This window comes from Drosophila melanogaster, chromosome 2L (assembly GCF_000001215.4).
Source record: "Drosophila melanogaster chromosome 2L".
NCBI lineage: Eukaryota > Metazoa > Arthropoda > Insecta > Diptera > Drosophilidae > Drosophila > Drosophila melanogaster.
This window is the reverse complement of record NT_033779.5, coordinates 19,338,508-19,363,815: the sequence shown is the minus strand read 5'-3', so window position 1 is coordinate 19,363,815 and position 25,308 is coordinate 19,338,508. Positions and strand designations below refer to the sequence as shown.

Genomic DNA, 25,308 nt, shown 5'->3' with positions numbered 1-25,308 from the left:
GGCAGGTGGTGCTTTGTTCAGTCAGCTCTTTTCATTTTCTACGGGCATTCGCATGTTCGAACATCTGGTGTAAACAAGTTCTGAGCAGTGTTGCCAACTCTTCAGTTAAACAGTTAAAAATAGCTAAAAAATGTTGACGGTAGCTAAATTATAAAGCTGGAAAAGAAATGATATATGTAAATACGATAAAATAAGTATTTAGACTCACAGCATTTATTATTTAAGACGGTCAGATGAAGTTACAAAAATCCTAAATTGGCCACGCTGTATCTAAGAATTAATACCAAGAAGTTGTCATCAAAGGTCGAACTCGACGGAAATTCTACTTTGAGTTTTTAAATTTAATAAATATGTATGTGAAATTATGTAAATTTGTTTGTAAAACAAAAATAGTATATAGTATAGTAATAGTAGTTAAGTAGTTTTAAAAATGGTTCAGATCCAAAGACTTGTGAGATATGATACTAATCAAAAGTCGAATTCTGTAACATCGAGATTTAAAATTCGGTTGGAAGGGATTTCTAGCTATGACGTCGATGTTCGAAGCGAACGTGTTCGTCGAGAGAGGAGAGCGGGTCAGATTTGTTGGACAGTTTGGTTTCGAACTCGGCCGGGAAAAGTTGAAAAATTATTAACAAGCAGCTGCCAGACAGCTAAAACAGTCATAAACTGAAGAAAACCCGCGGAAACAACGTTTAAAATGAAATGTGCGTGAAAAAATAGTCGAATTGTTATTTATAAGACCAAAATAAAGTGAATTGCCCGGTTAAACAATGCTTTTAATGAAATTTTGGTGCTAAAACGACGCCGTCGCACTCGCACTCTCGCTCTTTCTCTCTCGCGGCGTCCGTGTCTCTCTCTCCCCCCACCCCCGCGACTTTGGATTCGCTTTTGTGCTGGTCATTCGTTCGAGATTGTTTACGAATAGCCGTGTGTGATAAGAGTGCAAAAACTGGCAAACGGAACAGAATATCTGATGGAATCTGTGAATAAATGCGGTAAAAGCGCATCCACAAGAAATTGTACGGTGAAAATGAGCCGGAAAATGTGGGTGCTTTCGCTGCTGGCGCTGGCAGCGCTACAACTGCACTCGGGCAGCGAAGTGGCTGCACATTTGAATGTTTTCCTAAATCCCGTGGAAGTAATGCGTTTATTAGGTGAGTTTCGACCTCTTTCAACCCCTTTTCCCAGTGTTTTTTCTTGACCTGTGTCGCGCCCTTTGTTATTGATTTCTCTTTTTTGTATTCTCCCTCTAAAATAAACAGTTGAGTAATTTGTGTCAACCAATTAAAAAGACAGCATTAGTTTTTCATTCACTTATTCGTCGAAGAAAGCGCACTTCCTTTTAAAATTATGTTTATTTGTTTGCTTTGGGCTTAATTTAGATGCTCCCTCTCGCTGTCTCTCTCTCTCTCTCTCGCTCTTGCGCATGCCGCAGGTGTTGTTAAACAGTAAAACAAATAAACAAACCGCCCACAACAACAGCAGCAACAACCAGCTTTCGCTTGCTTCGTTAGGAAATTTTACGCTTGGTATAAAACAAAAAAAAAACAAAAAAAAAGGAATAGGAAGCAGCAGACACGCCAAAATATAAAGGCAACAACAAAGTCTGAAAATCTACATGCTGCATTCATTCAATTTATCTCCCTTGGTGGAGAATATTTTTGAATATTTCTTGGAACTCAAATTCCTTGGCTCCCCAAAAACAATAAGTAGCGAGAGAGCTTGTCGAGAGAGTGAGAAGGGCGAAGGAGGGAGATGGCAACATGCAAACGAGATGACAACGCAAAGGCGACAACAAAAGGGCAACAACAACGAAAACGTGACTGCGAAGGAGCAGTTGAAGAGAAGGGTGGTGGTGGGCGGGGCATCAGCTGTGCGGGGCGGAAGAATGCACAGTGGGGTGCATTTAACTTATTCCACGAATAACACTCGCAAAACACATAGAACATAAGAGTTCATATGAGTTATTCTAATATTTTGAATCAACTTTAAAATATTAATACAAATAGTACTAACTTATTGAATTCGTTTGTACCTTCTATGTGGACACTTTTAGAAAGTATCTTATATCTGGTAGATGAAGACATATCTGTATTACCTGAGTAGTATTTGTTGGCCTTTAAGTAAGCTCGCTGATTGCAGAAAATATGTGTGTTAATTCCACTGTGCCTCCTCGGAGGGCTCACTGTATTTTTGGCAGTACTTTGCATGACAAGTCGCCCACTTGGCAGTTGTTGCTGTTGCAGCCGCAGCAGCAGCAGCAGATTTTGGCCTGCAACGCGCCTTGTTAAATCGAAGTTTTCTTTATCTCTGGCAACCATGTGTGTGGGGGCAGATTTGCTGACGACGATGACGATGCGCATAATTTTGCGTATGCATTTCGGATTTGCGATTTTGGGGGCGTGAAATCAAGTATGCAGAATATTCCGCAGACTGTGGGCTGCAGTTGCCGGCAAAGCGCTGCAAATTGCAGATACATACATACATGTATCTACGGGGTAATTAAGACAAAGTCGAAAAGTTTCGCAGACTTGCGTAGGATATTCGTGCATAAAGAAAAGCGCAAATGCTTTATACTCCCCATTCCGTGGACCATAAATCAATTAAGCTGCATAATTTGCATTTGATTTGTGTGCGCTAAAAGGGGTTTTCGGGCTGAAGTGGGGGGTGGGGGTTGTCTGCGCGGTCTTTAGTCAAAGTTCTCGGCTTAAATAAAATTCATTTCCATTTACGCAAAATTTATAGCCGCCGATGATCGCAACAACTCGGTATCCTTTTATTTTATTTTTTTTTTTTTTTCATACTATCCCGACTGCAGGGGTCCCGGCAAGTTCAACGCTAAAAAAGTTTGAGTCATAAAGTCCCTGGCATCTGACAGTCAATGAAATACGATGCGGCAGAATGGGCTGGGCTCTCGATCGAATCATCATCGTCGTATAATATCGGTCTCACTCATGTCATACATGTGCAGCATTATTCCGATTTCGATTCCGATCATATTCCTCAGAAATAACCATCACATTTGAGAGAAGCACCCAAAAAAGTTTAACGACTTCTTCGCTGCTGTGACACGCGCTACATTTTAAGCAGCCAAAAAGTGCATTATTTAAATTTAATTTTATTGCCGCCCGGCTACAGATTTCCTAGTTTTCCCTCTTTGAGTACGTTTTATGGCACTTTATCGACGATTTGGAATTTTTCCCAGCTTTTATGGCCACCATTTTTGGGGCGCTTTGATTTAATTTTACTGTTCTCCAGCCTGCTAATGAAGCTGCAATTAAAAGCTGAAAATGGGAAAAGAGCAGATTAGAATGACTGCCAACGGCTCTGGCACGATTTTCACACATTTTCGAGCCGAGAAATGTTGTAAAATATACACGCCCCCAAGCGGATGATCGATTGGTAGCTGCTTTGGACCATAAATTAACCATGACCATGGAGTCGAATATAGCTTACTTGGGACAAGAGAATAGTGGTTAGATGTGTTAAATCTACCACCAACTGTGCTAAATAAATTAAGAGCTCGAGGGCCTTTGTTTAGGCCAATTTAAATATTTTCATATTTGCCCAGCCATCGGGAAACATATATTGATGGCTTTCGTTATTTGAAGTGAGCCGCGGCTAAGCGGCTTACAGCACAAACAAGCTGCCAAGAGATACAAAAGTATCTCGAAGATACAAACACGACGTGCTACTGTGGCAACTTTTAGCACCTAACCGAAGCTAAAGTTGTTGGTTGTACCTGTCGGATGGCCGTAACAAGCCAGGCATGTATCTCGCTGGCTTCTCTCATTCTTTTTGTGATATTTTGTATCTTGTTTTTTGTTTTTGTTTTCCCCGCAGCCTAGTAGAGACATTTGTGCGCTTCTCCTCCGGTTTATAGCTTGTTCTTGGTTGCCTTTCCAAGATCTCGCCATCCGATAATTGTAAACGAACAGGCCGTCTCATCTGGTCGTGCTAAAAGCCTTCCGAGAAACGCCACCGATCCTCCAAGACATTATCTGCTCCCCCACCCACTAACGGTTTTGGCTTGATACTTGGCTCAGTGGTTGGCTACTCGCTGCTTGGATATGATCAGCAGGCATGATCTATATTTTAATTGGTGTTTGGCAATTTATTGTCCAGCTTCGCCTTTCGCCGGCTTGGCTAGTCAAGTCACACATAATGAAGTGGCCATTAGCTAATGAAGCTATCCCATCTGCGAGGCAAAAAAAATTGTGAAAAACTGAGGGGGTGGGGAAAGTTTACGGACTGAATCGCGCCACTTTTTGCTATACGATGTGCTAGCGCTAACAGCTCACCTGACAGATCGTAAAAAGTGCTATCCGAAGGAGTTGACACTGCCGTCGCGTCTCCAGATCTTATCTGTTCAATTAGCGATCGGGAGAGCGGACCATAAACTGTGTCAGCCGGAAAGATCTTAACTTAAAAATCTTAACTGACACTTCGTTAAGGGGCCAGTATTTTGCGCCAGCTATTCTATGATATCTGTACTAGTTCTGGGATCAATTTCAGCTCATCATCATATATACATAGCTGTTGAATCTATCTGGTCATGTTCTTCTACAACAAAGTCGATTTTAACATGCCAGATATCAGATCCTCACCTGATTTTAATCTGCTGAATGCTGCTGTGGATAACTGATTATCCCAGGCTTTACCAAATCTATTATCTAGCCCGGCCGCAGTTTATCACGTTGATCTGTGATCATTTCCGCACTGGCTTTCCTGGTCCACGATCATCGGAGATACCTATCTGCTCGTACGTGACTTATGAGCCAGTCCCAAAAGTTCGTGGTGCCCGGGCATTGGGATCAATATTTCGATTTTATTTTCAATCTATTTTTAATGCGATCACAGATCGTGCGGCCTCGCAGGGCTATCGATTTCGAATTGATGGCCACTTGGCGGGTCATAAAGTCTCCCCAAAAAACCAACCAGTTGTGTCCTACTCGATTTCATTACGATTTTTTGATAGCAGAGTGTCGCATTACTGGGGGGCGACGGGTTCGACATTGGAAAGTGCGATTTGATTAGGCCTGGCTTGTATACTTTTATTTTATTTAATGCGCTCATGTGTCTGGTGGCTGTAAACCGCCATAAACTTGGCTAAGCCGGGGCTTAAAGCCATTTCCATTACCTGCCGAACTATGGACAAAAAATGGCATTTAAACAAATGAAAATCGCATAAACCGATTGCAGGCAATAAAGGCGACTGCAATTCGACGCGACTGCAAATAATACAAGCCGGAATGGGGCTCGGCTCTCGTCAAAGGCTTACTGGGTGCACCGATACCTCCGACTGCCTGCTTCTGTGCGGTTATCACTGGCAACTGACAACTCTGATAACCCCGCCGGGGGCTGCCAGATGCAGAACAGCGATGGGGCACTGTGGCGTATGTCAATAATAAATATCAGCCATTGTTTGCCCGGCTTGGCTCCCTTACAACATATAGTGTACATATGTACATATGTATGAAAGTGCTCGCATAGTATGGCAAAAAAGGAGTAATCATATTTACTTTAAGCAACAACAACAGGCGCCATCAATGAAGCCCGTTTGCCGTTTGTGCAGAGAGAGAAAAGTGTACACAAAACTATATGTGAGATTAAATAGAAAATTTATAAATTGTATCCTGTTAAACAATGATTAGTTTTGCTGGGTTTTCCTTCTCGAGGCGTTTCTTGAGTTGCTTCTCTCCACTTAAAACTTTATTTTTTTGTGTGTACATTTTTTTGCAGCCAGCCAGTTTAATACCACGTCACTGTGACATGTGTGCGCTGCGAAATGGGGCGTGGCAGCTTTGGGCAACTGCAAAGATGCAGATGCAGTGCGTGCATCTGGGCTTTGTTGTCGCTGCACTGTGTTTATTGAGTTGTTCGGTGTTTATTTGGGTTATGCGCTGTGGGAGTTTTCCGTTGCAGAAAGTAACATGGAAAGTATATCGCATATCGAAGGGGTGGCGAATAATACCCAGCGGAATGGCCGTGGGAGGGGTACTTCTACAGAAACAAGCAGTTGGTTTGTAGTTTTGTGGCAGCATCTAGATGCATCGCTAACTAGGCATGCAACGGCAATCCGTGAGATGAATGTGCTGCTAACACGATTTTGCTGACATTCCCACAATGGGAAAAATTCGTGATACGCTTCGCAGTATATTAGTATAGATGGCATCGCTAGTTAGTTAGTTATCGCTAGTTATCGCGATAGTTAGTTATCGCTAGATAGTGTTGCATTCGCAAGATACGAGATTGCAGAGATGCTATCTCATTCATGTGTCTTCAAGTTGTTAAAGAACTTGTGTGTAGGGGTTATTTCGGGTGCTAGAGCGTTAAAGTACCAAATAATCAATATTTTAGTGAATTAATACCTATGGGATACGATTTTGCCTAACCAGTGCTAACATGGATACATTTGTATCTATTGGATACTTTGCTTTATCAAAGGCCGTTAGCTCGCCAGCTGCAGCCACTCGATGCTCAATTATGTTTACTAACCATCACTATTGACCCGCATCATTTATTCACAATTTTCGGAGGCTGTCCTCTTCTCTCGCAACTCAACACTCGTAAGACAACAGACAACTGACAAAAAATTTTTTTTTTTTTTTTTTTTTTTAATTTTTATTATTTATTGAATCTTCCCTTTGTGTTAAGAGACTAACAATAAGTGTTCAAATCTTAATCTAACTTAATTAACTTTCACTTAGTGATAGTTTTTTTTTTTTTCATTAATGCCCTAATAAGTTTATTGCTGGGCTGGGAGGTCGTTGCGGTGCAGCCGGCTTTGACTGCATACTCGGATTAGTTTTCTTGCGAGGGGATTTGTATGGGTGGTCAGCTTTTCGTTATACTTCGTTTTTTTCTCAGCTATTACTTCGATTACTAATTTGATTTTTAGGTCTCTGTGTATGTTTTCGTTTCGAAGGTACCACGGCGCTCCAGTGATAATTCTCAGAATTCTTGACTGTGCTCGCTGAATAATGTCTATGTTACTTCTGGATGCGTTGCCCCACAGCTCGGAGCCATAAGTCCAGATAGGTTTTAAGACGGAGTTGTATAGAAGAGCTTTGAACTCCAGACTAAGTGGAGAGCGAGCATTTATGAGCCAGTGGAGGTTCCTTGCTTTAAGTTTAAGATGTTTCGATTTGGCTTCTATATGTTTGCGCCAAGTGAGCCGCCTGTCCAGATGAACTCCCAGATATGTTACCTCGTCGGCTTGTGGAATGCATATGTTATTCAAGACCAGTGGTGGGCATGTTTGTTTGTTTAAGGTAAAGGTAACCTGCTTGCATTTTTGAACATTTATTGAAATTCTCCAGTCGGCAAGCCATCGTTCTACAGATGTTAAGTGTCGGGATAGGAGTGCCGTGGCTTTTATTGGGCATTTCGAGCGACTGAGTATCGCGGTATCATCAGCGAACGTGGAGGTTGTTAGATTGTAGTCTATGGGGAAATCCGCCGTATACAGGGTGTATAAGATTGGACCCAGTACACTGCCTTGCGGCACTCCAGCTTCGATTGCGCAATCGCGTGAAGTGCTTGTATCGCATCTTATTGCAAACACTCTGTTATATAGGTATGACTTCAGTAGCTTATGTGTGTTTTGGGGCAACAGCTTGATTATTTTAAACAAAAGTCCATCGAGCCACACTCTGTCAAATGCCTGCGCGACGTCTAGAAAAATGGCTGTGCAGTATTCTCGATGTTCAAAAGCAGTACGAATTTCTGACGTGATTCGGTTGACCTGTTCGATGGTTCCATGTTTTTCTCTAAAGCCAAATTGATGTGTTGGAAGTGTGTTGTTTATTCTAAGATGAGGGCTAATCCGAAGGAGTAGCATTTTTTCAAACAGCTTTGAAAGACATGTTAGTAAGCTTATCGGTCTATATGATGATGGCTGCGTTTTATCTTTTCCTGGCTTTGGAATCATTACTATGGTCGACTTTTTCCATTTTTGAGGGAAGTATCCAAGCTTGGCGATTGCGTTGAACAACAGGCAGATGTGAAGAATAGCACACTTTGGGAGTTCAATGAGCATTCTTGGAGTTATTAGGTCGTAGCCAGGCGATTTTCTTGGGTTCAGTTGCTCTTTGATAACCTTTGCTAGTTCACATGGTCGGAATTCAAAGGGTTCTTGAGGATCTAGATTGGCTGCTATTAAAGGAGGGAGAATAAATGTGTTGGTAGAGGGATTTGGTCGGAATACATTTTGTAAATGGTCAGCGAAAGCACTGGCTCTTTCTTCATCACTTCGAAACCAGGTGCCAGAGGGACTTCGGAGTGGCATAATTGGCGCTATTGGAGTCTTTAGGTTTCTGTGAGCTCTCCAAAGAGGGTACTTAGTGCTGGTGGGAGAGAGTTGCTCGATATATGAACGTTGGCTGTTTTTTTCCTCTTGTTTGAGAGCATTGGTAAGCCTGCGTGTGGCTATCTTAAGCATGTGCTTAGTAATTGGTGATCTATTAGACTGCCAATCCCTTCGTAGGCGTCGTTTATCTAATACCAGCCGCTCGATTTCGCGATTAGTTTTGATGTAGTTTGGTTTTGCATACGTCACTGGCGGGGTTGAAGCCTTTGCAGCCGAAACTAAAATGTTTTCAAGAGTTTCCGTTGACTTGTCTATATCCTCCTTTGTAGATAATGCCGTCGTTAGTTCTATGTGTGAACAGACATACTTTTGATACCTTGGCCAGTTTGTTCTAAAATTTGTGAGTCTATACGGTGGGTCGACGATGTGGGGGCGAGTTAGCATATTTAGAAAAACAGGTGAGTGATCTGATGATAAATCTGCTAGTGCTTCGGCGGTGACCATGTTGCGGGGGACATGTTTAGTAATTGCAAAATCGATCAGGTGTAATAAACCAATATATGCCACCAATTGAGAACACGTGTTTTCCTTGCAGTTGGGTGCAGCCGTCAGGCCACCTTTTTATTTCTTCTTATCTCTTCGAGTAGCAGAAACGGTTCTGCCCGCTTAACCTCTACAGAGTGTCTAATCTTACCTAAATACTGCGACTGCGCCGCCGTCGACAGCGGCAGAAGAGCAGCGTATATATATATATGTATAAGAGAGAGAGAGAGAGAGCTTATGCGCATATATGGCCAGCGGCCAGCGTGGGGATGCTGACTTAGCTTAAAGCATAAATGGGTGATCTTATATCACGCTCACTTGAGACATTTATTTATGCAATGCAACTAAGTGTTGCTGTGTACTTATAGGTACAGTGTACCCTCGATATATGCACATACTACACCTCCCCTCTTTTTTAAAATAACGTAAAGAAATGAAGTTATTTTCTATCAACTATATTACCATTATAAAATAAAAATTACTTAAATATTATTTTTAATGAATTAACATTATTTATGATATAGAATTTTTAAATGAATAAAGAAAAAATATGTATGTATTTTGAATTAATAAAAATTCGATTATATCTATGTCTTTGTTATATTGTTTTGGCTGATCAGGCCGTTATTTAAGTTTTATTATGAAAGGTTTGGCATTGATTGCCCTTTTTTTTTTTCATTCTATTTGTGCTTTTTTAGCCTATCTTTATGTACTATTTGTTGTTTCTTACTTCCTGTTTTAATGGTTATATTGTCATTTATTCCTATATCTACTACGTCATAAGGACCTTCATATCTTTTATCTAACTTATGACCTGTTTCTTTTCTAAGTAATACTTTATCTCCTATTTTTAATTCGAAATTATTTGTATTCCTATCATATCTTAATTTTCTATCCGCTTTTGCTTTTTCTAACATTCTTCTTGCTCTGTTGTACGACAATTCTAGTCTGCATTTAAGCTCTTTAGAGTAGTCGTCTAAGTTGTATATTGGGTCTATTTTGTTTATCTTACTGAAATCTTTGAATTGTCTGGGTAGTCTGCCAAATACTAGTTCGTATGGGCAATAGTCATGGACTATTGAGGGTGTTGTATTGAAGCAATAAGTGAAATATGGTAACCAAATGTCCCAATCACTTTTGTTAACCGATATGTATGAACGTATATATTCATTAAAAGTTCGGTGGCTTCTTTCTATTGTTCCTAAAGTTTGATGATGGTGAGCGCTAGATGTTAGATTTTCTATATGCATATATTTGCATAATTCATTCATAAGTGAATTTTTGTATTCCGTACCTTGATCTGTAATGAACGTCTTCATTGGACCGTACTTCAGTACAAATAATTCAAATATAGCCTTTGCAACTGTTTTAGCACTTTTATTTGGTGTTGGAATAGTTACTAAAAACTTGGTTAGATCGCATATGATTGTAACTGCATACTCATTTCCGTCTTCCGATTTCGGTAGTGGACCAATGGTATCAATTAAAACAGTATCAAATGCTGTTGCTGGCGTTGGCATCAATGTTAATGGAGTTTTCGTATGTGTTGTAATTTTGGCTTGTTGACATTTCAAACAAGTCTTTACATACTTTGAGATTGTCTTGGTCATCTGGGGCCAATAATAAAATCTTTTGATTTTTGACTGGGTTCGCGAAATACCAGTGTGGCCTCCTTCTATAGGATCATCATGGAATTTTGTCAAAATTTCTTTAATCTGAGCTTCGTCATTTTTGTCTATAATTATCACCTTTTGTAGAATAGCTAGTTCTACTTTTTCGAGTACTCGGTTGCCCTTTATTTTAAATTCATTTAGTGATACAAATTGGAACATCTGTTCGCTTGGTGATATTCGCATTTTTGTTATTTTATGCATTCCGGCTTTTGAAATAAGCCTTTGAAAGAATTGATTTAGATCAAATGTTTCATTAGAATACAAGTCATCAACATCAAAGCGTGAAACAATTGTTTTTCCTCGTTTTAATAAACACTTGTGTTTATCTATTTTGATTAAAACATATTTCTTTGTGTCATTATTATTGACAACTTCATAGACTTTGGGCTTTTCTATTGTTTGCTCTTTTTCCTCTTGTATTTTGACTATTGCTTCGTCCTTACAGGAATTTTCCTGTTTAGCTTTTGATCTGGTGGTAACTTTTAATATTTCTCTGTTGATTGTTTTCAGATCTTTTATTGTTATGCGAGACAAGGCGTCCGCAATATGGTTATCTTTCCCCTTAAGATATTCTACAGTAAAGTCATACTCTTCTAAATCCAGCCTCATACGAGTGAGTTTTGAACTTGGATTTTTCATAGAGAATAGGTATGACAATGGTCTATGATCGCTTTTTACCATGAAATGCTTGCCATATATGTATGGTCGAAAATGATTTATGGCCCAATGAATGGCCGTTAATTCTTGTTCTGTAGTGGACTTATTACTTTCACCTTGAGTGAACATTCTTGAAGCGTATGCCACTGGAAGTTGTTGACCATTGTGATCTTGTGTAAGTACCGCTCCGCATGCCTGTTTACTAGCATCGGTTGTTATGCAAAATTCTTTACCGAAATCTGGGTACTGTAGTAATGTTGGTTTCATTAATTCTGTTTTAAGGTATTCGAATGCATCATTGCATTCTGCTGTCCATTCGAATTGAACATTCTTTTTACAAAGCCTCGTTAAGTGGCGTGAATGATCAGAAAAATTTTTAATGAAACGTCTGTAATAATTACAGAAGGCTACGAAACGCCTAGCACTGTCGGCATCTGTTGGTATAGGATATTTTTCTATAACTTCATATTTGGTGTCATCTGGGAGTATACCTTTATCGGTACATTTGTGACCCAAATATGTTACTTCTTTCATAAAGAAAGAACATTTCCCTGGATGTAGTTTCAAATTATGTCGTCTACATAGCTCGAATACGTTAGTCAAATTTTTGAGCATATGTTTTTCTGAACAACCTATTACTACTAAGTCATCCATATATAGAAATGCTTGCGATGGTTCAAGACCAGAAAATGCAAGTGTCATCATACGTTGGAAGGAGTTTGGTGCTACTTTCAGTCCGTATGGTAATCGCGTGAAGCGATATGAGCCATTGGCTGTTGAAAATGACGTTATATCTCTATACCTTTTTTCTAGTTCTATCTGGTGGAATCCAGACATTAGGTCGAGACATGAAAAATACTTTGCTCTTCCTAATTGATCAAGAATATCTTCTATTCTTGGAAGTGGAAATTTGTCTGATAATAGTTTCTTATTTATTTGACGATAGTCAACTGCTAATCGCCATCTTTTTTCCGTGGAATTCGGAAGTGGTTTCTTTGGAACCAAAAGTAATGGACTATTATATTCAGACATTGATGGTTCAACTATTCCATCATCTATTAATTTTTTTACCTGTCTGGCGATTTCTGGTTTTTGGCTATCTGCCATGCGATAGTTTTTTATATAGACCGGTGTTTTTTCCCCTAATCTGAGTTTTTGTTTGTAGAAATTGTTAGCCGATATTGGTTCTGTTTCTAGACCAAAAATATCGCTAAACTCGGTGCATAACTTAGTTAGTTCATTATTGAATTGTTTAGGGAATCTTAATTGTTTTAAAATTTCTTCAGTTCTATTTTCCTTTTCTACTGGTGTTGTAAAAATGTCATAGTCTTTCATTGATTCGCATTTGATCTTCGCGCTATCTATTATGGCGTCTTTATTATTTGTATTTATAATGCGAATCAATGCGTTTTTGCTATCGGCAATGGTGCTTGCTACTATTATACCTGGTTGCAGCTCCTGATTTGGTACTACCACCGTTTTTTCGTTAGTGAGTAATTTGACTTGTCTGATTACTTCGCATCTAGCTGGCAATAAGAGTGTGTTGGAGTCTAAGTTATGTGTAATTGGTACACTAATCTGTCTACTGAAGTTATTGGGTCTTATTGTGAACCAGTCTTTGTTATTTTGAAACTCTAATACGCAATTGTATTTCTTGATAAAATCTATTCCGATTATGCCATCGCATGGTATCGGAAAATTCTCAGGTACTACATGAAATTCATGTGGCACTAGAACATCCTGCATGCGTATGTCAAGATCTACTGTACCTATAGACTGTATGGTTCCTTGCCCAATACCTGTAATATTTGATATATTACTGAAATTTATATTATTATATTCCTTTGCTTTGGCTTTTAGCAATGAAATTTCTGCACCTGTGTCTATTAGTAATGTAAGAACTGTGTTTGTTTCATGGTTTTTTGTCTTAATGAAAATACTCAGATTTAGGTTTACTTTAAACACTTTTACTGTTGATCGCTTAAGGGGGTCTGGCTGTTTTCCGATTGTACGTTACGCACATTTCGGTTGTTATTATTATTCTGACTTTGGTTACCCCTTCGGTTACCTCCGTCTCTGTTATTACCGTGGCCGCGGTAGCCTCCGCGACCTCTGTTGTTATTATTATAACCTTGGTTATAATTCTGGTTATAATTATGGTTATAATTATTTCTGCCTCTACCACGATAGTAGGCATTATAATTACCACGTCTATTATTCCCATTATAGAATAAGACTGTATTTGAATTGCCGGTTATTTCTGTACTGCAATGTAGGTATTTTTCCATTGCGTCGTTGAATGTACTAAATGTACCTGCAGTTAAGATCATTTTAAGTGCCTCGTTGGCACAGTTTTTGGTCATTGCTGATATCGACTCTTTAGTCGCGAATTTGTCAGCATTATCGGCGTCTAATCCGCCGTCTATGTAAGCTGCCTCGAGCTGCTTACGCATACTGTCTATTTCTGTAACATACTGAGACGCGGTCTTGCCTCTTTGTTGGGCATTTATTAATTTGGCCTTTATAACGTCAGGCGATTCGCCTTTTACGTTTGCCTGCAATATGGTAATTATTGCCTGTATCGTTGTCGCATGTTCTACTTTATAGTTTAATGGGCCAATAATTTTGGTCTTTATGACCTCTACTGCTAAAGTTTCTTGATCTCCTTTAGTTAGATCCGTCAACTTAAGTGCTGTCACAAACCTGTTTAAATGGAGTTTCTTACCATCGAATTCAGGTACTGTGGCAGATACCTGTTTAACGTATGCTCTCTGAGCTTCTAATGCGTTGGCCATGTTTCTTGTATTTGGTTGTACGGTATTAAATTTTAATTCTTCTATTGATTCGATATCGCTTTCGATATCTAAATCTTCTAACGGCTGCGACTCGTCCAAGTCTCTTAACTGGCTTTCGTCGAATTCTGCTATTTTGGTTAGTTCTGTTGGGACTTCTATTATAATACTGTGTCTAACGCTGGTATTATGTAGTCTTTTACCAAATGAACTGAGAACTTTGAAGCATTGGACTTTATGTTCTTCAGTGAGTTTGCTTTTGTTTGTTACTATTAGGTTTTGTAATGTGTTGTATTGTGTTATCAATACCTTTATGTGAAAAATAAGCGTCTGAGTTTTGATCAGCGCGGTTTTATTAATACATTTATAGGATTTATCAAAAGCATCTCTAATATTGTTTATGGATATGGTTAAGTTTAGCCATTCCATGTATGTACCTTTTAGCGATGTAATCGCACTTGTACCTTTTTGGTGTAGTTTCTATTAGATTTTGTCTAAATCATTGGCTCGACTCATGTAAGTCTTTTCAACGATCTTTTGTGAAACTGATAAAGTTTTAAGGCCAGGTTAAAAGGCTGATAGGATAACTAAAATCAAAAATAGTAAGTACATTGAATTTAACTGTGGGGTTGTATCCACGACTTATGTCCCATTTTGATATGGGGAAAATTAGTCTTTATTTGTATATCAAAAGTACAAATAGAATTTTAACTTTGAGAATTGGTCAATTATTGTTATCTCGATCAGATATAAATATAGCTCGAAATTTTAATAGGTCTAAACTGTTGTTAAACATATTTTTACTTGATAGATGAATTCATTATACTCAGTTTACATCGGTTGCAATTTGCAATTTTACAATATTATTACTTATTTTAAGTTTAGGACTGAGTATAATGTGTTAGTTATGAAATGGGTCCCTGATAAGTTAGTAATTTTGTTGCAGCGGAAACCGCATCGACAACATTAATATAATATTTGGGCGGTTGAGGCTATGGCGTATAACGCAGCCCGCCGCTTTACTTCGCACCACGAAGTTGTTGATTGATGGCTGCAAGGCGCTCTTTGTAGCGCTGCCGGTCTTCCTCATTAGTTGCCGTCTTCAGTAGTTCGATGTTGAGCCTCCGGGCGCTGAGCAACTTAATCCGGCGGCCACCCCTCTTCTTTTTAGGTGGCTGCTCCCTCGCTGCAGTCCGTGCCTTGTACTCTTGTATGGTCAAGGGCTTTGGTCCCGCGGACGGATCTACCTCTATTACCTCTTTGATACTTGGCAGATCCCTTTGCTCGACAGGAGCAGGGTGTTCGAACGTCTGCTTGGTAGACATTCGCTGTTGTCATGTGCGGCGCGCCGGTGGAATCCTTTATCCTTTATCCTAATCCTACCCTCGCAGGATGCCGTGCTAATTGCTGTTGCGGCTTACAATGGTCGAGGGCAGTCTTTCATGCAGACGTCTGGTCTTTTCGGCTTGGGTGATGTTGAATTTTCAGTTATTTCTTCATTGATTATTTCTATTTTTGCTGAGTGAGTTGTGGTATTCGGCTTTCTTTGCTGGAGGTTTTCTTTCAGAAAGTCTAATTCGGCAGTTAATTTCTGTGCCGTTGCCCATGGGGGCGGTGTTTTATTTGTATATCATAGCCACTTAATATGTGCTATACCTTTATTTTTGATTTCCTGACATCCGCGTTTGCCCATTACCACACTCTACTCACTCAGTATTTTTGTTTCTTTTTTTTTCATCAGTGTCCCGTCTCTAGGTCTCCCGCACTGGTGTAAGGGGCGGCCTGCCTCTCACACCTGTTGTCGCTGTTTAGAATTCCCAAATCAAATCGGCAATATTAGCAGCATTTCCTCAGTAATCCGAAGATTGCAGGTTCGAGTCCTGTCACGGTCGCCATGTAATAAACCAATATATGCCACCAATTGAGAACACGTGTTTTCCTTGCAGTTGGGTGCAGCCGTCAGGCCACCTTTTTATTTCTTCTTATCTCTTCGAGTAGCAGAAACGGTTCTGCCCGCTTAACCTCTACAGAGTGTCTAATCTTACCTAAATACTGCGACTGCGCCGCCGTCGACAGCGGCAGAAGAGCAGCGTATATATATATATGTATAAGAGAGAGAGAGAGAGAGCTTATGCGCATATATGGCCAGCGGCCAGCGTGGGGATGCTGACTTAGCTTAAAGCATAAATGGGTGATCTTATATCACGCTCACTTGAGACATTTATTTATGCAATGCAACTAAGTGTTGCTGTGTACTTATAGGTACAGTGTACCCTCGATATATGCACATACTACACAGGTCTGGGATTTTTCTTGGGTCTGCTGGCCAGTATGTAGGCTTACCCGGGGATACATAGTCTAGCTTGTTTTCTGGCTTCGTAAGCGCATTGTACAATTGCTTACCCTTTGGCGACACAAGTCGAGATCCCCAATGGGTGTGCTTGGCGTTATAGTCACCCGCTGCGATGAACCTGTCACCTAGTGTGTTAAAGAATTCCATGAATTGATCCTCAGAGATTGGAAAGCGCGGTGGGCAGTAGACTGCGGCTAGAGTCGTTGAACCATTGTTGAGTTGTAAGGCTATGGACGTAGATTGTAAGTAGTTTTTGTCAAAATTGTTTAAGTGGTGGTGTTTTATGCGATTTCTGATGAGTATTCCAGTGCCTCCATGAGCTTTACCATCTGGATGATTTGTACCATAGAACAAGTATCCTGGTATATGAAAATTGTTTTTATTTGTGAGGTGCGTTTCTGATAGTAGCATTACGTCGATGTTTTTTTCGTAAATGAACTGTGTGAGCTCTTGTGTATGCCGTGAAACGCCATTTGCGTTCCACAGAGATATCCGTAGGGAAGCCATTATGGGGATTTTGAAGATACAAGAAGTTGAATCAGGATATTTTGGTTTTTCATGAGCTCTTGCAAAGTATTTTGCATGAACGTCATGAAGTCTTTCATGCTTTGCTGTAGGGATAGCATCATAGCTTCGATGCCACTTTGTTGTGTTTGTTGGATGTTTGTCGGTGTATGTTCGGAATGAGCAGTTCTTGTCGGTGGGGCGGGCACTTCTAGTCCGGATTTTAGGGCGCTAGCGAAAGAAATTGTTGGAGTAGTGCTTGGGACAGTTAGGGGTGGTTGAAAAATCGGTTGCGGAGAGTAGAAATTGACTTTGTTGTATGTATGTGCTGTGGCAATACGTTTGTTTAGGCGGCTCTTCAATTCTTTGTACACCACACAGCCTCTGTAGTTTGCAGTATGTTTTTCCCCGCAGTTACTGCATTTCTTCACAGACTTATCGTCCTTGTTTTTGGGGCAGTTTGCGGTAGTATGAGGTTCGCTACAGACAACACATACGGACTTAAGGGTGCAGTATGCCTTGGTGTGGCCGTATTCTTGGCAATTAGTACATTGAACTGGATTGATACGTTTGTGCGGCTCCTCCACGGTGATCCTCCGATGTAGCAAGTACTGTAAATTGTATATTGGGTGCACTTCGTTTTTCTTTAGTGCCTGGAGCTCTGGTTCGAGTTCTATTTTGAATAGTGGCTGCGGAACTTTGTCTTTGTTTAAAATATTAATAGCTGTCTTTGCAGAAAAGTTTTTGGCCTTCAGAGCCTCAATTATCTCAGCTGGTGTCACTGTTGCTTCAATGCCCTTAAGTACTACCTGTAGCCCTTTGCAACTTTTTAATTGGTATGTGTAGTAGTTTTTACCAGCATCATTTAGGTATTTAGTCACTATACGGTGGTCTGCTTCTGTTTGGATCTGTAGTTTTATTTCATGAATATTTCCTTTTTTAAGTGGGATAATGTGGAACTTGCTGTCACCAATCAAAGCAACGAGTTTATTTACAAGTGCATTTGTACTTTGTTCTCGTATGAAAATTGGTGGAGGCCTGGTCTTTTTTGGTTCCCCTACCGTTTTTTCGTTGGGTTGTTCGGTCGCAGAATCAGCCAAGATAGCATATCGGTTTGAATTATTTACTGCAGAGTTTTCATTGCCGTTGTTGGTTCGATTGATTTTGGGTTGATTACCTGCCTTATTGTTTTGAGGGCTGAGCTTTCTCTTGATTTGGATGTAGCGATCCATGCCAGTCTGCACAGTCGAAATCGACTTCTGCTTTTGTTTTGATTCTTCTTTACGTGCATTATTGTTGTTGCAAACGGTCAGTGCTGCTGAATTATTTACAGCTGGCACAGCGATAATTAGTTGGGCCGCTGACGAAGTTGATGTTGTGGCAGTTGCCAGTGAGGTCACTGCACTCGTTATTGCAGTGTTACAGTTACCCGGGACGGTCGTTTGGCGCTGCGAGAGGAGCGGGGTAGGAGAGGCGGTCTCTTCGCTCCACGACTTGTGAGCCGAAGCAGGCAGAGAGGGAGAGCAAGAACGCGGTCTGTCGTTCGCTGAGGGCAAAAGTTTCGAGTTAGTTGAAGGTGAGGGTGCTCGATCACCGATTTGCGGTGAGACGAAAGAAAAGTATGCATTGTTGCGTTGTAAAGAGAGCCGGCGCTCGTCTTGTTCACATTGTCGCTGAGAACGTATGTCGTTTTGATTCATTGTTCTAAGTCCACATATAACAATTACCAGAACAATATGGAATAATTATTTATTTTAGTAAATAATTACTATAGTCAATAATTGTTAGTTGTGCAAACTGCACTTTACACTTTGTGTTTAACTTTCACTATACTGTTGTAGTTTTTAGAACTTGCTATTCGTAGCTTGAAAGAAACACGTCTCCACCCGAAGACTGTGGAATGCCGAACTGACAAAAAATGAATAACGATTAAGGTTAATTACTATTGATTCTGGATATTACAATAAGCCGGCTGGTCAAAGCCGTTTTTTCTTTGGTGCTTTTGTCAGCCGGCCAAAATTGTTGGAAAACGTCAACTCTTGAAATTTGAATGATTAATTTGAACCTATTTTCGGAGGGCCGCCACCAAAAAGGGAAAACCAAATCTCTGCGTTAACTGTGCCAAATCGCTTGACTTGGCAGAGATTTTGCCCTAAAGAGATGGCTAATTTCGCTGGCACAAATTTGTTACAATCAAAAGCCGAAAACGAGAAACGAGAACGATGAGCCCACGGCTGGAAAAAAGGCCAACCGAGCAGGCAAAAAAAAAAAAAAAAAAAAAAACAACAACAACAATGAATATTAGGCAAAACAAAAGGAGCAGCATCATTTATCATAACGACGTGAGGCAACTAAGAAACGATTCACACAAAGATACGGATGCGACTGGGGGATTCCAGGGGGTTCGCAGTTTCCAAGGGGTGTTGCCAGTTGGGCTGGAGACATGGCTCAAAAGCATGTTAAATGTTGACATGTGGTGGGCGGTCGTTTTGGGGGTGGTGCCCAGAGCTTGTAAGCGAGATTGTTGTGCGTGATAAGCCGGGCGAAGGGGTCGAAGTGGGGAGCTTAGAAGGCGGTTCCCGGCAGGCGCCGATCATTTGTTTTATTTATTTTTCGATTTGGCCACAAACTGCACAAAAGAGCCGGAGCGGATTGGAAGCCAATGCAGCCACAGTGACATATTAGCCATTAGATGGGGGAAACCGAAACCCAGGCGCAAACTGATGTGGTGTAGCCTCGAATATTGGCTGGCTGGGGTTGCAGAGCCAGAGGTTCAATGCGGTTACGGTGCAGATGGAGTCGCAGCGCCATCATTTATCATCTATTGCAATTTTGTTTGCCTGCTAGGATTGGACAAGATAAAAGACGCCTGAGATACCCAGAGGGTTGTCCATCTGCCCCACGTTTCAGACTGTTTGCTTAAGCAAAATTACTTGTAGTCACAGCCTGAGCCTGGTATATTTGTCAAATGGAGATAATGGCGGAGCAGAAGCCCCGGAGTTGATGAAGGAATACGACAGTAAATCGAAGGTGTTGCAATCGCACCAGTTTCCATAAATTGCCCACCACTTACGATTCATTTATAAACATCAGTGATCTATCTTCCTTACACAAGCCATTTATCTTTAAAAGTCCTACAAGTTAATACGAAGTTAAAGCTGGCTTTTGTTGGTAGAAATCACCACAGAAACATTGGATAGAGTTCAATTACATCCATCTATCTGTTAATTTCAAGCCTTGAAACTGCATTTATTTTAAATAAATCAGCATCGTTAACCTCAAATGGTGCATTTGCAAAGCAAATACTTGCGCCCTTTACCCTTTGGAACACCCCTCTTTAGATCCACCACTCCCTGGCCAGAAAAAGAACCCAAGTTATGAGATGGTCACTGCCAAAGCGCTGAACCCGAAGAGTGACCCCGGCGAAAACTCTAATTTTTTGCCGGCCTTTGTTTAGCTTTGGGAAAAATCAGCATAGGAAATCGGCACAGCGGAAAGCACTTCACGAATTGCAACGCTAATTACATGAAAATGGAAACCGAAACGTAGACATTTTTCGTTTTTTTTTTTTTTGTTTTTCTTTCAATTTTTTATTTTGGAATTCGAGTGTCTCCGGCCAGGCGGTTGGGCTGTTCTATGTGGATACTACTCCGCTCCTTGGAAGCGGTGTAACAATGGTCACGACTGTGACTCTGAGCAGTAGCAAGCTATTAAAAAGTTGCAAAAAACACTCGCAACGACAGCATCATGACTGCACGCTCCGAAAAATTCGACATACGATATGGGAGACCCTCGACGCCGCCACCACTACCATCACATCTCTGAGCGGCTCCTCATCGCAGGCACGCCCACACCGAGAGAAATTCCATCGCTTTTCGCACCAAAGATCCTTATTATAATGCAAGCAATCACCCATTTTAATTATGTGAACTTAACTGTAAGAAATCATGATAAAATAATAATATCTTTATGCTGTTGAGTTCTATTAGCGACTCCTTGTCCTTGCAATGGAAAATGAACCACCTTTGATTACATTTCATGTAGATTTGAAAAGATTACATTGCCGTTTTCTCTCCATGCACCACCAAAGGCAGCCAGTTATGAACATGGCGGATAATACGGGCACAAAAAGGTTAAAAAAGTTCAAGAGCCACCCGCGCTGGGCGCATGCAAGTGACATTTGCTCGTGACATGAGGTAGACGACAGCGTATCCACTTCAAGACGCGGCCCTCGACAATCCCATATACCATATACCATATCCAAGTCCCATCCCCACCCCCATCGGCATCTGCGAGCACCTTATAAAAATGCAATAGAGCGGCAACTTTCACGTGAACCTGTGAACTCTTGGCATGGGCATGGGCATGGGCATGGGCATGGGCCTGGGCCCAAGTGACGACTCTTGGCCGGGACACATCTTTCTGGCCTCGGTGAAAAGGGTCAATGGAAGCGTGTCTGAGGCTGAAAAGCTGACTGCCTGACTGCTTGCCTGCCTGCCTTAGGGAAATTGCGATGGGGACAGGACGCGTTGCATTTGATTAAGTCATGGGCGCTATTTTTAAAATGCTGCCGAGGAATTTGTCGTAGCCGCAGCAGCTCGGCAACAGCAACGTGCAACATGTTGCACATAGCAAAGGAAGTTGCTGGCAGGGCCCATTGGGGAGCCAAGTCTGCAGGGCCCAAGTAAACCATGCACAGGGAAAAAATATGTAAACTAGTATGTTTAGAAGTAACTACACATCTTTGCAACATATTAATATTAGGTAAATACCATCCTACGAAATCATTTGAATCACGAACCTACAATTGTCTATATCAATATTGTAGGTATTGTAGAAAGAGAGATTTTTCTAGAAGTGGATGTGTATACCCGCATGTCTGACACAATTTATACGCCACCCAGTTGAGCCATTTGCCGGGTCTGCCTTCACCATAGCCCTCGCCATCGCCTTGGAGCACATATACTGCATACTATAGTTCTTCGTCTAGGGCGATGTCTGGACTGAAAGTCGGTCTACCTACAAGCTCGCTGATTTTTATTGTTATTGCCAGTTGTCAAAGGAAGTGCGCGTGGCGTTCCTCCTCTCGGGTGTTCCAGCGATTTAAGTAAATTATTTCCTGGGCCGCAGTTTGCCAGTTTTATTTGGGGGAAAGTTGAATGCACTGAATGCCCCCAAGTGGCAGTCGAAAATTGGGCAACGGCCGAGTGCCGTTGTCAATCAATGTGGCTTCACTTCACATTCGGTTTGTGGGGTCCCAGGAGACAGGTTAGGACGATCCGTGGAATCAGTTCGAAGCTACCTGCTGGCCTCATTATCATTAGCATAAGACGTCATAACAATCCAAATGAGTTGGCAATCGCGGCCAGACATCTCGGAAAAAGAGGGAATAAGACTAAAACAAATAAAAACACTACTGGAGATGCTTCATTAACTCGGAGAATCGGCCTGGTCAAACCGCAATCAGCCAGGCAGGTAATCGAAGTAAAGGGCACAAATCCCCCACACACATGGGTTACTTTGTTTGTCTTACCTTGTTCTTGTTTTGCCAACCTCAGATCGTCGCTGTTCCATTGCCGCTTCTCCCTAAATCCAGTTCGTGCTGTTGTTCTACATAGATTTCCAGAAGATACAGATACAAGAGATGATAAACTCGAAAATAGTTTCCAAGGAATTCCCTGAACTCGAGCGCTCGTCCGTGTTTATTTATATAAAATGTTGCCGGCGACCGTCTGTGGATCGGGTTGAGCAAACAAGCCTCTGGAAAAACTCATTGCACTGAGTGCATTCAGATAGATTTACATACAAAGTACTGGATGAGTTTGTTTTATCAACGACCATTGGTAATGGTAATGGTCCCAAGGAGGAAATGGAAAGTGCACGTGTTCAGTTTATAGAAAAATAAATACGATAGCTTGTTGGGGATTTGATATTTATGATATGATTATTTCTCAGTTACTTCAACCACACCCTGCATTCAGTGCATCACATTTCTGTTCTCATCGTATCTTTCATAACTAATCGAGAATTTTCCTTTACTTTCAGGCGTCTCTGCTGAGGTTTACTACGTTCGCGAAGGTCATATAAATAACTACGCTTTGAACTTCATTGTACCAGTTCCGGCGAATGTCAAGGACATTAGTTTCACCTGGCAGTCGCTGGCGGGGCGTGGCCTTCCCTACAGCATCAATGTGGTCAGCTCCGATCAGGAAGTGCTTCCTCGACCGGCGATCAATGTGTCACACAGTGGGGAAATCCCCACGACCATACAAACCTGGTCCATTGCCCTCAAGTGCAGCGGATTGAAAGCGGCGGAGGTGGATGTGACTGTCAGCCTGGAAGTGGTGCTCAACCGGTCACTGAACAATGTAACTCATCTGGTGTTTCGGAGGAAGAAGATCTGTCTTATGAATGACAGTGCCGAGGATTTGTCGGAGGATGTGGACGATCCCCAGTTGCTGGAGACCGTAATGTTACCACCCACTGGATTGATCACCCTGGTCGTTGGTGTTTCTGTGGCCATGGGATCTGTGTGCCTGCTCCTCATGATTGCCTATTGCGTCAAGGGAGCAGCCAACAAGAGGCAGCATCATCAACACGGAGGACAGCCCATGAGGACTTCGAGCTTTCAGAGACTAAATACCCATCCGCCCTGCCAGTCTTCCATGGGATCGGCTGCTTATATGACGCCTTCGATTATAGCTCCAATTCATGGCTCCTCCTTGCCACGGAAAGTTCCAGTTTCCGTAGAGCAGCAACATCCGGAGGAGCTTCATCGCCGAATTTCCGAGTTGACCGTGGAGCGCTGCAGGGTACGACTATCGAGTCTCCTGCAGGAAGGAACGTTTGGACGAGTTTATCGTGGCACCTACAACGACACTCAGGATGTTCTGGTCAAAACGGTGGCCCAGCATGCTAGCCAAATGCAGGTGCTTCTCCTTCTCCAGGAAGGAATGCTGCTCTATGGCGCCTCTCACCCTGGAATTCTCTCGGTTCTCGGCGTTTCCATTGAGGATCACACCACACCGTTTGTCCTCTATCCCGCTCTGAACAATACCCGCAACTTAAAGCAATTCCTGCTGGATCCAGCTTGTGCTCGCACTGTGACCACCATCCAAATTGTGATGATGGCCTCGCAACTGTCCATGGCATTGGATCATCTGCACAGCCATGGAGTGGTGCATAAGGATATTGCCACAAGGAACTGCGTGTAAGTACTAAACAAAATTTTGGAATTCTTGTCTCACTTTTCCCGTAAATAGAGCATTTAAAATGGTGAATGAAATATTTGAAAGTCTAACCTAGGATCGTTTTATATTCCTTTCTAGTATTGACGATCAGCTGAGGGTGAAGCTCTCCGATAGCTCCCTGTCCCGCGATCTCTTCCCCTCGGACTACAACTGCCTGGGGGACAGCGAAAACAGGCCAGTTAAGTGGATGTCCCTGGAGGCACTGCAGCACAAACAGTTCTCCGAGGCCAGCGATTCGTGGGCCTTCGGAGTTCTGATGTGGGAGTTGTGCACCTCCGCTAAGCAACCCTACGCCGAGGTGGATCCTTTCGAGATGGAGCACTATCTCAAGGACGGGTATCGTCTGGCCCAGCCCTTCAACTGCCCCGATGAGCTGTGAGTATTCGAGTCGATAGAGATCTTAATCGATGGTTTTACTAATTCAATGGTCATTCTCTTATCTTTTCATTTAAGGTTTACGATCATGGCCTATTGTTGGGCCCTGTTACCTGCCGAGCGGCCGACCTTCGCCCAGCTGCAGTCTTGTCTCTCCGAATTCTATTCACAAATCACGCGCTATGTCTAGGACAAAGGTCATCAATGTCATCCGCATGGGAATCGGCTCTTTTGAAGAGTTAAGGAGTTTAGGCTTAGTTGAATAAAGTCCTCTAGCTTACTCCACTTTGTTATGACAAGATTTGCCAAATCGAATGTTTAGCCCTTCCTTGGTCCAGCATCTGTACATATAGTTTACACATTCAGCTCTTTAAGTAACTATCTTTAAGCTTACTCTACGATAAACTCAACTCTTACCACTTAGATGAAATACATAGTTCAGCTTGCACAGTTCTCCTTGTAATCCATCAACACTAGCTAAAACAAAGGCCGAAATCAAATATAGTGATATTTATAAATAGAGATAGCGATGTCTATAAGATTACACATACATATTTATGATGCATATAATACATGTTGTATGTTTAGCATTTTTGACAATTTACCGTTTATACGAGAGATCAAACATGATATACAAATATATACACACATATATACACTCATATATATGCCAAAACAATTCCAGCAATTACCAATTTGTTTTTATGCGATTTTATGGTTTCGTCGTTAAGGTTTTATCACCGTTCTCCGAAGGGTTCTTTTCCAGCTCAGGTCACGCCTTCGTCCTTGAGCCTTGAGGTCGGGACTTAGGCTGTCTCCCACACTTTTCCGGTGAAAATCGTCCAGG

The 25,308-nt window shown here is 41.6% G+C and overlaps 1 protein-coding gene across 2 annotated transcripts, besides 2 other annotated features; it reads left to right on the top strand.

The window, feature by feature from the left end:
* The first annotated feature begins 588 nt into the window (after positions 1-588).
* Positions 589-25,147, top strand: dnt (doughnut on 2). Of its 2 annotated transcripts, none has more exons than NM_001273638.1 (4): positions 589-1,157; positions 22,882-24,046; positions 24,165-24,461; positions 24,540-25,147. In NM_001273638.1, the coding sequence occupies exons 1-4, from the start codon at positions 977-979 to the stop codon at positions 24,649-24,651; spliced, it is 1,755 nt and encodes a 584-aa protein (NP_001260567.1). In that variant the 5' UTR covers positions 589-976; the 3' UTR covers positions 24,652-25,147. The 2 variants fall into 2 exon arrangements, with proteins under 2 accessions (NP_001260567.1, NP_477341.2); NM_057993.4 differs by having other exon boundaries at positions 24,540-25,138.
* Positions 6,601-18,744: a mobile genetic element.
* Positions 8,859-16,275: a mobile genetic element.
* Positions 25,148-25,308: the final 161 nt, after the last annotated feature.

Excerpts from the sequence above, each read along its gene's own strand:
- dnt (NM_001273638.1), top strand. The coding sequence starts at position 977 with ATGGAATCTGTGAATAAATGCGGTAAAAGCGCATCCACAAGAAATTGT. Across the intron at positions 1,158-22,881 it reads GGAAGTAATGCGTTTATTAG|GCGTCTCTGCTGAGGTTTAC; the intron begins GTGAGTTTCGAC and ends CTTTACTTTCAG. Across the intron at positions 24,047-24,164 it reads ATTGCCACAAGGAACTGCGT|TATTGACGATCAGCTGAGGG; the intron begins GTAAGTACTAAA and ends ATTCCTTTCTAG.